We start from the raw sequence: 12,295 nt of genomic DNA, 5'->3' as shown, positions 1-12,295 counted from the left end.
AACTTCTTCCTCACAGCCAATCTCAATCTCCCCACTTCCAGTTCTGCTCCATCCCCCCCAGTCCTATCCCTCCCTGACACCCTCACAAGTCCCTCCCCAGCTTTCTTGCAGCCCCCTGCAGATCCTGGAAGGCCACAATGAGGTCTCCTGGGAGCCTTCTCCTCTCCAGCCTGCACAACCCCAACTCTCTCAGGCTGTGCTCACAGCAGAGCAGCTCCAGCCCTCTGCTCCTCCTCCTGGCCCTTCTCTGGACACCTTCCAGCCCCTCCAGATCCTTCCTGGCACAGAGGCTCCAGAACTGGCCCCAGAACTCCAGCTGTGGTCTCAGCAGAGTGGAGCAGAGGGGAAAAATCCCCTCCCCGCCCTGCTGGCCACACTTCTCTTGCTGCAGCCCAGGTTACGATTGGCTTCCCTCCGCCGCACCCCTGCTCCACCCCTCGCCTTCACCCCGCCGAGCACCACCGAGGCTAAGCGTGGCGGCCGCCCCTCGGAGGTGGCAGACGCCGAATCTCTGTGGGTTTCCACCCAACCCTCGCTCTGGCTCGGGGGCAGAACATCGATGTCGCTGCTCTCTGGTGCCCTGTGCCCCCCAGCAGTCTCAGCCAGCCTGGCACCACCATTCAAATGTTAGAGAATAGAATAGAGTAGAGTAGAGTAGAGTAGAGTAGAGTAGAGTAGAGTAGAGTAGAATAGAATAGAATAGAATAGAATAGAATAGAATAGAATAGAATAGAATAGAATAGAATAGAATAGAATAGAATAGAATAGAATACCAGGTTGAAAGAGACCTTTGAGATCATCGTGTCCAACCTATCATCCAACATTATTGAATCAAATAAATCATGGCAATCCCAGGCACAAATGCAGGCTGGGCAGGGACTGGCTGGAAAGCAGCCCTGAGGAGAGAGCCTTGGGGGTGCTGGGGGAGGAGAAGCTCACCAGGAGCTCTCAGTGTGCACTTGCAGCCCAGAAAGCCAAGCAGAGCCTGGGCTGCAGCAGGAGAAGTGTGGCCAGCAGGGCAAGGGAGGTGATTCTCCCCCTCTGCTCAGCTCTGGGGAGACCCCACCTGGAGTCCTGCCTCCAGTTCTGGAGCCCCTATGGCAAGAGGGATGTGGAGGTGCTGGAAGGTGTCCAGAGCAGGGCCAGGAGGATGAGCAGAGGGCTGGAGCTGCTCTGCTGTGAGCACAGACTGAAGGAGTTGGGGCTGTTCAGTCTGGAGAAGAGAAGGCTCTGAGGTGACCTCATTGTGGCCTTCCAGGATCTGAAGGGGGCTCCAAGAAGGCTGGGGAGGGACTGCTCAGGATCTCAGGGAGTGATAGGCCTAGGGGGAATGGAATGAAGCTGGAGGTGGGGAGATTGAGGCTGGAGGTGAGGAGGAAGTTCTTCCCCATGAGAGTGGTGAAGCCCTGGAGTGGGTTGTGCAGGGAGGTGGTTGAGGCCCCAGCTCTGGAGGTGTTTGCAGCCAGGCTGGCTGAGGCTGTGGCCAGGCTGCTCTAGTGTGGGGTGTCCCTGCCCATGGCAGGGGGGTTGGAACTGGCTGATCCTTGTGGTCCCTTCCAACCCTGAATGATACTGTGATACTATGATACTATGGCACCAAGCACCCCATCACGTCTCCAAGGTCTCTCGCTGGGAACTCGCCTCCTCCCGCTCAGGGGGAACATCCTGGCACCGGCAGCTCCACCGCCCCGTGCCCGGCGCCACCCCGACCCCGTGAGCTGTGCCGCCCCCGCCCCGTGCCCGCTCCCGCCCCGGCCCCGCCACCATCTGCCCTCCCTCCGCTGGCGCTACGGTGGCCGCACGGAGGTCGCGATGCGTCCCGCTGATTGGTTGACGGCGAGGAGCTGTCTGTCCGTGATTGGAGAGCCTCTGCCTGGAGCTTGGCGCTGATTGGGCGTCCGCGCCCGCCCGCTTCCGGGGGAGCTTGGCGCCGGGTGAGCAAGATGGCGGCGGCCGCGCTCCGTCTGTGGTGGCTGCTGGCCGCGGTGTTGGCCGGGGCGGAGGGGGGGCCCCGCACCCTGGTGCTGCTGGAGAATGGCAACCTGCGCGACACGCACTCGCTCTTCTTCCGCAGTCTGGCGGGTAGGGCTCGGGGAGGCTGCTGGGGACGTCTGGCCGGGCGGAGGGAGGAGATGGAGGCGCCCCGGGGCAGAGGGGAGGTGGCTGAGGGAGCCCTGGTGGAGGAGAGGGAAGAACTTGGGGTGAGAGCAGTGTTTGGGATCCCCTGACCGAGCCGAGGGAGGGGGTTGGAGGGGTGAGGGGCTGTTTGGCATCTCCTGGCCTGGCTGAGGGAGGCATGTTGGGGGTCCTCTGGGTGAGGAGGAGGCTGGGGTCCCTGAGCAGGGGGCTGGGAGGTGCTTGTGCTCACCTGGGTAGGTTGGGGGAGGTGCTTGTGGGCCGGTGGGGAGGCTGAGGGAGGAGCCTGGGGATGAGGGGAGTGCTTGGGGTCCCCTGGCTGGGCCGAGGAAGGAGATAGCGATTGTTTCCCCAGCTGTGCCTTTGTTTTGGGCCCCCTGCAGCACTGGTGGCTATCGGTGGGGCAGGATGAGGCTCCTCAGGGGATTGATCCTTCGTGTGAGCACAGCCCAGGGGTGCTCCCAGGAAGCCCCTCAGAAGCCACTTCTTTGCACAATCTGCATGCTGCTTGAGGGGGAGACAAAAGTGAGGCTCTTGGTGCTGCTGCAGGCATTGGTGGAGTGCAGGAGTTGTCCTTTTTGTCTTGTGGCTGCAGACAGAGGCTTCGACCTCACCTTCCGGACCGCGGACGACGCAGGGCTGTCCCTGATCAAGTATGGAGAGTTCCTCTATGACAACCTGATCATCTTCTCACCATCCATCGAAGGTAAATGCAGGAGGGGAAAGCTGCAGGGCCCTTGGAGCTTGCTGGCATGTTTTGGGCAGGAGATTTCCACCTGCTTTGTGACCTTGAGCTCGATCTTGTGGCGCGGATGTTGCCCTCCCTCTGCGGCACCTGGGAGCAAGCTGCAGAGGCTTCCAGACCGCTCAGAGTGGTTTGTTGCCTTCCAGTGATGTCCTGCTGCCATGGTGTTATTGCCTGAGAGCTGATCATGAGCTTCTGCTTGCAGATTTTGGTGGAAACATCAACGTGGAGACCATCACTGCTTTCATTGACGGTGGTGGCAGCGTCCTGGTCGCTGCCAGCTCAGACATCGGTGAGTCCAGACCCTGGTCATGGAATCAGTAAGGTTGGGAAAGACCTCAGAGCTCAGCAAGGCCAAGCTGTCACCCAACACCTCCTGACTAACTAAACCATGGCTCCAAGTGCCACATCCAATCCCCTCTTGAACACCTCCAGGGATGGGGACTCCACCACCTCCCTGGGCAGCACATCCCAAGGGCCAATCTCTCTTGCTGGGAAGAACTTTCTCCTCACCTCCAGCCTAAACCTCCCCTGGCACAGCTTGAGACTGTGTCCTCTTGTTCTGGTGCTGAGTGCTTGCCTGGCAGAAGAGCCCAACCCCCACCTGGCTCCAACCTCCCTTCAGGGAGTTGGAGAGAGCAAGAAGGTCTCTCCTGAGCCTCCTCTTCTCCAGGCTAAGCAACCCCAGCTCCCTCAGCCTCTCCTCCCAGGGCTGTGCTCCAGACCCCTCCCCAGCTTTCTTGCCCTTCTCTGGACACCTTCAAGTCTCTCAATGTCCTTCTTGAACTGAGGGGCCCAGAACTGGACACAGGACTCCAGGTGTGGCCTAACCAGTGCAGTGTACAGGGGCACAATGAGCCCCCTGCTCCTGCTGGCCACACTGTTCCTGATGCAGGCCAGGATGCCCTTGGCCTTCTTGGTTCCCTGGGCACACTGCTGGCTCCTGTTCAGCTGCTCTCCACCACTACCCCCAGGTCCCTTTCTGCCTGGCTGCTCTCAGCCACTCTGCCTCCAGCCTGTAGCTCTGCCTGGGGTTGTCAGGGCAAGTCAGCACCTTCAAGCCACTCCTTGTACCAGGGAGCTATGCTGCTTCTGCTCTGCAGGGAGTAAATAGTTTATAGTCCTCTTCCTCTTGAGGGTCTGCAACAAAGCTGGGCAGAAAACACAGCTTCCTGTTGTGAGCCTTGAGGTTTGTGCTGCAGGAGATGGGTGACTCTTAGCCTTTGGGGATGTTGTAGCTGGGGGAGGTTGTGTTGCTCCTCAGGGTTGGGTTTGTAGAGTGTCAAGGATGTGACTCTGGGCTGAATTCACTTCTGCTTTGAGTGCTGAGATTGCTGTCACACCCTGAAGGTGACAGGGGACCTGCTGTGTGCTTCCAGGTGACCCTCTGCGGGAGCTGGGCAGTGAGTGTGGCATTGAGTTTGATGAGGAGAGGACAGCAGTCATTGACCACCACAACTATGACATCTCTGACCCTGGCCAGGTAAAAGGGGGCTGGTAATGAGAACTCAGCTGTAAAGGCTTGGGGATGAGCCTTGCTTGGGCAAGCACTGGGTGCAGTGCTTTGGATGCAGGCCAGTCCCAGAAGGACAGCAAGCTGCCTGTTGGTGCAATGGTTTCCCTCCTGGTGTCATCCAGTACTTGAAATGAGGTCTGAGCTGTTGTAGAGTCAGGGAGTCACAGAATGGTTCAGGTTGGAAGGGACCTCAGAGATCATCTACTGCAACCTCCCTGCCATCCCAGGGACAGCTCTCAACCAGGCTCAGCTGCTTGAGCCCTCACCCAGCCTGGCCTTCAACACCCCCAGGCAGGAGGCAGCCACAGCCTCCCTGGGCAGCCTGTGCCAGAGGCTCAGCAGCCTCACACTGAAGAACTTCCTCAGCTCCACTCTAACCCTGCTCTGCCTCAGCTCCAAACCCTTCCCCCTTGGCCTGGCTCAGACCCCCTCAGCAAAAGTCTCTCTGCAGCCTTCCTGCAGGATCCCTTCAGCTCCTGGCAGCAGCTCTGAGCTCCCCCTGGAGCCTTCTCCTCTGCAGGCTGCACAGCCCCAGCTCCCTCAGCCTGTGCTCACAGCAGAGCTGCTCCAGCCCTGGGATCATCTCTGTGGCCTCTCTTGGACTCCCTCCAGCAGCTCTGTGTCTGTCACATGACAATTTGTGTTTGAGTGAGGCTCTTGAAACTGGATGCACCTCCTGCCCCAGCTTGCCCCCAGTGCCCCTTGTGCTGTCCTTGGACAGCCCTGGGCAGAGCCTGGCTCCAGCCCTGCACATCTTCATCCCCAGCCATGAGGGCAGCCCTCAGGCTCCTCTGCTCCCAGCTCCCAGCCCCAGCTGCCTCAGCCTGGCCTCCCAGGAGATGTTCCACTGCCTGCAGCAGCTCTGTGCCTCTGGGATGGACTCTCTCAAGCAGTTCCCTGAGCTCCTTCCTGAACGGAGGGGCCCAGAGCTTTGATGTGACCCAAGAAGCTGTTGCTTGTGCTGGGCCCTGAGGAAGCCCATCCCATGCTCTCTCCCCTTGCTCCCAGCACACTCTGATCGTGGCAGATGCTGAGAACCTCCTGAAGGCTCCAACCATCGTGGGGAAGGCAGTGCTGAACCCCATCCTCTTCCGCGGGGTCGGGTAAGCAGCCCAGGCCTGGCCTGGGTGGGGAGGGGAGGTGGTTGCTGCTGGGTGAGCACAGCACAGGTGCTGCTGTGAGGTGAGTGTGGGGTTACACAGCACATGGAATTGTTTGGGTTGGAAAAGACCTCTGAGATCAAATCCAGCCATTGACCCAACCCCACCATGGCCACTGCACCATGGCCCCAGTGCCATGGCCACAGGTTTCTTGCACACCTCCAGGGCTGGGGACTCCACCACCTCCCTGGGCAGCCTGTGCCAGTGCCTGACCACTCTTGCAGCAAAGAAATTGTTCTTCATAGCCAACCTAAACCTCCCCTGGCACAATTTCCTCTCATTCTGTTATCTGATACTAGGGAGGAAAGTCCAACCCCCTCCTCACTGCAGCCTCCTCTCAGGGAGCTGTAGAGGGCGATGAGGTCTCCTCTCAGCCTCCTCCTCTCCACACCAAACCCCCCCAGCTCCCTCAGCTGCTCCTCCCCAGCCCTGTTCTCCAGACCCTTCCCCAGCTTCCTTGCCCTTCTCTGGCCCTGCTCCAGCCCTCAATGTTGCCTTTGGAGTGAGGGGCCCAGAACTGAGCTCAGATAACAGCATCCCCAAAGGAGCTTGGTTGGTGGCTCAGGAAGTGTAAATTGGTGAAGCTTCCCAGAGTGTCCTGAGGAAATGTTTTGTGTCTTGGGGTGTGTGTGAGCTCTGTGCTTGTCTTGCCACATCCAGAGTGTGAGGAGGTTGGTAGAGCTGTGAGCTGCTCTGGCTGTGGGGGTCCCTGGGGTGTTTGTGCTGCTCACAGTGCCTCTCCCCACCAGCATGGTGGCTGATCCTGACAACCCACTGGTGCTGGATATCCTGACTGGCTCTTCCACCTCCTACTCCTTCTTCCCAGACAAGCCTATTACTCAGGTATGCTCCATGCCTTTAGCTCCCCTTTTAGGCCATACTGCTGTGGTTAAGGCTTCCAGATTTCAGCAGGCTGGGGAGATCCTCCAGTGCTTCATCGCCTGGTTGATTTGAAAGTGTCAGGCTGTCACCTGCTTGCCAACACTGCCTTGGGAATCTTCCTCTTTGCTTTTTGTTGGGGGGAAATGTGCAGTGTGAGGGAAGCTTTGGCAGATCAGAGCACATCTCCTGGTGGAGTTCCAGTCATAAAGGGCAGGAGCTGTGAATCCCTTTGTTGGTTGTTTGGAACCTTTTGGCTTCTCCTCCGTTGCAGACCTGCTGCAGTCAGGCTGTTCCACCCTGCAGGTTAACTCTTTGGTCACACTTACAGATTGCATTGGGTTGGAAGGGAGCCTCAAAGCTCACCTTGTCCAGGTCAGCAGGGACACCTCCAGCTGGAGCAGGCTGCCCAGGGCCACAGCCAGGCTGACTCCAGGGATGGGACCTCAACCACTCCCTGGGCAGCCTGTGCCAGTGTTTCCCCAGCCTCCCTGTGCAGAACCTCCTCCTGATGTCCAACCTAACTCTGCCCTGCTCCAATTTCAAACCATTGCCCCTCAGCCTATCCCCACAGGCCCTCCTGCACAGCCCCTCCCCAGCCTGCCTGTGGGTCCCCTTCAGCTACTGACTGCAGCTGTGACATGCAGGGGGGGAACTGAATTGCAGTGGCTGACTGGCTCCTGACTTCCTGACTGCTGTAACCCCTCCCTGGGCAGTACCTTCATGTGGTGGGGGAATTGCAGTGGGGGAATGGCTCATGACTATTGTAACCCCTCCTTGGGCAGTACCCTCATGTGGTGGGGGAATTGCAATGGGAGGCTGACTCCTGACTGCTGTACCCCCTCCCTGGGCAGTACTGTAATGTGGTGGGTGAATGGCAGGGGGAAAATGGCAGTGGGTGAATGACAGGGAGTGACTTGGAGGGGGTGACTGGCTCCTGACTGCTGTCCCCCTCCCCAGGCAGTACCTTCCCGTGGTGGGTGAATGGCAGGGGGTGAATGGCAAGGGGTGACTGGTTCCTGACTGCTGTAATCCCTCCCTGGGCAGCACCCTCATGCAGTGGGTGAATGGCAGGGGGTGAATAGCTCCTGACTGCTGTCCCCCTCCCTGGGCAGTACCCCCAAGTGGTGGGGGACTGGCAGCAGGGGATTGGCAGGGGGGGACTGATTAGGGGGTTAGTGTCTCCTGACTGCTGTCCCTTTCCCCAGGCAGTACCCTCATGTGGTGGGGCAGTGGCAGGGGGGCAGCGTCAGGGGGAGCGTCTCCTGAGTGCTGTCCTGCTCTCTGTGTAGTACCCACATGTAGGGGGTCAGTGTCAGGGGGTCAGTGTCCCCTGAGCGCTGTCCCGCTCTCCGCGCAGTACCTGCACATGGTGGGCAGTGTCAGGGGGTCAGTGTCGGGGGGCAGTGGCAGGGGGGCAGTGCCGGGGGGCAGCGTCCCCTGAGCGCTGTGCCTCTCTCCACACAGTACCCACATGCGGTGGGCAGTGTCAGGGGGTCAGTGTAGGGGGGGCAGTGCCGGGGGGCAAGCATCCCCTGAGCACTGTCCCGCTCTCCGCACAGTACCCGCACACGGTGGGCAGTGTTGGGGAGGCAGTGTCAGGGGTGAGTGTCAGGGGGGCAGTGTCAGGGGGGCAGCGTCAGGGGCAGCATCCCCTGAGTGCTGTCCCTCTCTCCGCACAGTACCCGCACGTGGTGGGCAGTGGCAGGGGTCAGTGTCAGGGGCAGCATCCCCTGAGCGCTGCGCCTCTCTCCGCGCAGTACCCGCACGCGGTGGGCAGTGGCGGGGGGCAGTGCTGGGGGGCAGTGCCGGGGGTCAGTGTCAGGGTCAGTGTTGGGGGTCAGTGTCAGGGGGTCAGTGCCGGGGGGCAGCATCCCCTGAGCGCTGCGCCTCTCTCCGCGCAGTACCCGCACGCGATGGGGCAGTGTCGGGGGGCAGTGGCAGGGGTCAGTGCCGGGGGGCAGCGTCCCCTGAGCGCTGTCCCTCTCTCCGCGCAGTACCCGCATGTGGTGGGCAGTGTCGGGGGGCAGTGGCAGGGGTCAGTGTCAGGGGGTCAGTGTCAGGGGGGCAGTGCTGGGGGGCAGTGCCGGGGGCAGCGTCCCCTGAGCGCTGTCCCTCTCTCCGCGCAGTACCTGCACGCAGTGGGCAGTGGCAGGGGTCAGTGGCAGGGGCAGTGCTGGGGGGCAGCGTCCCCTGAGCGCTGCGCCTCTCTCCACGCAGTACCCGCACGCGGTGGGCAGTGTCGGGGGGCAGTGGCAGGGGTCAGTGGCAGGGGGTCAGTGTCAGGGTCAGTGCTGGGGGTCAGTGTTGGGGGCAGCATCCCCTGAGCGCTGTGGCTCTCTCCGCGCAGTACCCGCACGCGGTGGGCAGTGGCAGGGGGGGCAGTGGCAGGGGGCAGTGTCAGGGGCAGTGCCGGGGGGGCAGCGTCCCCTGAGCGCTGTGCCTCTCTCCGCGCAGTACCCGTACGCGGTGGGCAGTGGCGGGGCGGCAGTGGCAGGGGTCAGTGTCAGGGTCAGTGTTGGGGGTCAGTGGCAGGGGCAGTGCCGGGGGGGCAGCGTCCCCTGAGCGCTGCGCCTCTCTCCGCGCAGTACCCGCACGCAGTGGGCAGGAACACGCTGCTGATCGCGGGGCTGCAGGCCCGCAACAACGCCCGCGTGGTCTTCAGCGGCTCCCTGGACTTCTTCAGCGACGCCTTCTTCAACTCCGCCGTGCAGAAGGCCACCCCCGGCTCCAAGAGGTGCGTTGGCTGCCTGCCTGGGGAGGGCCTGGGGAGCCCTGTGTGGGACGAGGAGAGCCCTGTAAAGCAGGCAGCCGAGGTTCACCCTGTGGGAAGCTCTCTTTGAGGGCGACGCGGTCCCCTGGCCTTGTAGAAGGGCTCTGGGGCGCAGGGCCGGCTGGGGTTGTGCTGCTGTCACGTCCGTGAGGGGTTGGTCCTGTGGTGTGCTTTGGTTGCCAGCCTGCCTCAGCCTCCCTTTGCCCTCAGGTACTCGCAGACAGGTAACTACGAGCTGGCGGTGGCCCTGTCCCGCTGGGTGTTCAAGGAGGAGGGAGTGCTGCGCGTGGGCGCCGTGTCCCACCACCGCGTGGGGGAGCTCACGCCCCCCAACGCCTACACCGTCACCGACCTCGTGGTAAGGCCCCAGCTGGGCAGGGGGGAGCTGCTTTGGGGATGGAATTTGAGCCAGAGAGTCCTGGGGTGGCTCAGGTTGGAAGGGACCTCAGAGAGCATCTATTCCACCCCCCCTGCATGGGCAGGGACAGCTCTCAACTGGACTTGGTTGCTCAAGGCCTCATCCAACCTGGCTTTGAACACCCCTAAGGGGGAGGCAGCCACAGCCTCCCTGGGCAGCCTGTGCCAGAGTCTCACCACCCTCAGACTGGAGAACTTCCTCAGCTCCAGTCTAACCCTGCTCTCCCTCAGCTTCAGACCATCCCCCCTTGGCTTGTCACTCGACACCCTTGTGAAATTGGGGAGAATCTGATCCCGGAAGGGGGTGAGGTTGCCTCTTGGGCATCTCCAGTTGACTGCCCGTGTGGGGGCTGGTTGCAGGAGTACAGCATCGTCATCGAGAAGCTGTCTGAGGGCAGGTGGGTTCCCTTCGACGGAGACGACATCCAGCTGGAGTTCGTCCGCATCGACCCCTTCGTGCGCACCTTCCTGAAGAGGAACGGTAGGGAGCCTCTCCTTGGGCACCCCAAACCCCCCCCACAAGTGGCACCCCATCCTCCAGGCCACCCCCCCCAAGTGGGACCCCATCCTTCTTCCCCATGGTGCCCACCTCCCCCACGTGGGACCCCATCCTCCACCCCATGGTGCCCACCTCTCCCAGCTGGGACCCCATCCTTTTTCCTCATGGTGCCCACCTTCTCCCAAGTGGGACCCCATCCTCCACGCAATGTTGCCCACTTCCCCCAGCTGGGACCCCATTCTCCACCCAATGCTGCCCACCTCCCCCAGATGGGACCCCATCCTTCTTCCCCATGGTGCCCACCTCTCCCAACTGGGACCCCATCCTCCACCCAATGCTGCCCACCTCCCCCAGATGGGACCCTATCCTTCTTCCCCATGGTGCCCACCTCCCCCAGCTGGGACCCCATTCTCCACCCCATGGTGCCCATGTCTCCCAGCTGGGACCCCATCCTTTTTCCTCATGGTGCCCACCTCCCCCGAGTGGGACCCCATCCTTCTTCCCCATGGTGCCCACCTCCCCCAGCTGGGACCCCAGTGCCGTTGTCATGGTGAGACCTCACAGAGGCTCCCAGCACTCATCACCACACCTGGCTGTCCCCTCCTCAGGCGGCAAATACAGCGTCCGGTTCAAGCTGCCTGACGTCTACGGCGTGTTCCAGTTCAAAGTGGACTACAACCGCCTGGGTTACACCCACCTCTACTCCTCCACCCAGGTAAGTGGTGCCACGGGTTAGCTGTCTGGTGCCACGGGTTAGCTGTCTGGTGCCATGGGTTAGCTGTCTGGTGCCACGGGTTAGCTGGTTGGTGCCACGGGTTAGCTGTTGGTGCCACGGGTTAGCTGTCTGGTGCCACGGGTTAGCTGTCTGGTGCCATGGGTTAGCTGTTGGTGCCACGGGTTAGCTGTTGGTGCCACGGGTTAGCTGTTGGTGCCATGGGTTAGCTGTTTGGGTGGGTTGGATTGGTTGATGGGCTGGATGCGATGATCCTGAAGGTCTCTTCCAACCTGGTCTGGTTTATTCTATTCTAAAGAATCCTGCTAAATGCTGAGGTTGAGTCTGTGTAAGCACCACACACAGCAAAGAATCTTGCAGGTGTTTGTGAAGTTTATTCAAAGCTGCAAAAAGGGTGGTGGGGCTCAGACCCCCCCTGCCCCGAGGGGCCGGCAGCCCGGGCTGCAGGACCCACGGGGGCGCTCTGTCCCCTGGCAGGTGTCGGTGCGTCCCCTCCAGCACACGCAGTACGAACGCTTCATCCCCTCGGCCTACCCCTACTACGCCGGTGCCTTCTCCATGATGGTTGGGCTCTTCATGTTCAGCATTGTCTTCCTGCACATGAAGGAGAAGGAGAAGTCCGACTGAGCTCCCTGTGGGAGGAAGAGCCTTTTCCCTGGCCCCGGGCAGTGCTCGGGCCCCTCGGGTGAGGACTGGCAGGTGCCAGCCAGGCAGTGGGGTTTGCCTTTGGGCTTTGTTTTTACACACACAGAGGCATTAACAGGAAAGAAAAGGAAATTCTGGGGGGGGGTTAAATGTGTTCCTGAAGCATCTTCAAACCCGGAGCCGTGACACCTCGGGTGGCGTTCCTGGAGCTCACCGTGCTGGTCTCTCCCTGCTGTTGGAATGGTTTTGATTGGAGGTCTACCTCCCTTCCCAAAATAAAGTCTGGTTCCTCTCCCCATGGGTTGGAATAAGTGGATTCACCGTGGGGGGGTTTCTGCCACCTCCCCAGAGGCGTGGGTGGCGCGCGAGGGACGCGTTCCCATGTCGCCCTCAGCAGCTCCAGGTGTCCCGTGGGTGGGCTGTGAGGGAGCAGCTGGAGGGTGCCAAGCTGGAGCACACGGAGGGGCAAACAGGATTCTGGGGCATGCAGAGGGGCTTAGGGCACCCCAAGAAACACAGAGGGGTCTGAGGTGTCCCCAGAAGCACGCTGAGGAAGATGTGGCGCCCCAAAAGCCATGCTGTGCCCCAGAAAGCAGACAAGTGGGCTCAGGGGTACCCCTAAATATTTAGGGGTGCAGTGGGGCACCCCAAACTGTGCAAGAAAGGTCTGGGGAGGGGAAAAAAGCTGTGAGATACGACCTCAAGCATACCAGGACAAAGTGGAGGAGCTGAAGGGGACACAGAGGTGGGGGACAGAGCGAGTGGCTTTTGGGTCACGCTGAGGCTGTTTTG

The 12,295-nt window shown here is 61.0% G+C and overlaps 1 protein-coding gene across 1 annotated transcript; it reads left to right on the top strand.

Annotated features, from left to right (window-relative positions):
- Positions 1-1,924: 1,924 nt before the first annotated feature.
- On the top strand, positions 1,925-11,801 carry DDOST (dolichyl-diphosphooligosaccharide--protein glycosyltransferase non-catalytic subunit). The gene is made up of 11 exons (XM_068162798.1): positions 1,925-2,082; positions 2,732-2,842; positions 3,087-3,173; positions 4,261-4,364; positions 5,406-5,500; positions 6,307-6,400; positions 9,025-9,173; positions 9,420-9,567; positions 9,987-10,107; positions 10,734-10,840; positions 11,336-11,801. The coding sequence occupies exons 1-11, from the start codon at positions 1,944-1,946 to the stop codon at positions 11,483-11,485; spliced, it is 1,305 nt and encodes a 434-aa protein (XP_068018899.1). The 5' UTR covers positions 1,925-1,943; the 3' UTR covers positions 11,486-11,801.
- Positions 11,802-12,295: the final 494 nt, after the last annotated feature.

This window comes from Melanerpes formicivorus, unplaced genomic scaffold (genome assembly GCF_026170545.1).
Source record: "Melanerpes formicivorus ecotype bairdi unplaced genomic scaffold, bMelFor1.0.p_v2 SCAF_67, whole genome shotgun sequence".
Classification (NCBI taxonomy): domain Eukaryota; kingdom Metazoa; phylum Chordata; class Aves; order Piciformes; family Picidae; genus Melanerpes; species Melanerpes formicivorus.
The sequence above is the reverse complement of the archived record's forward strand: the minus strand, read 5'-3'. Positions and strand labels throughout refer to the sequence as shown.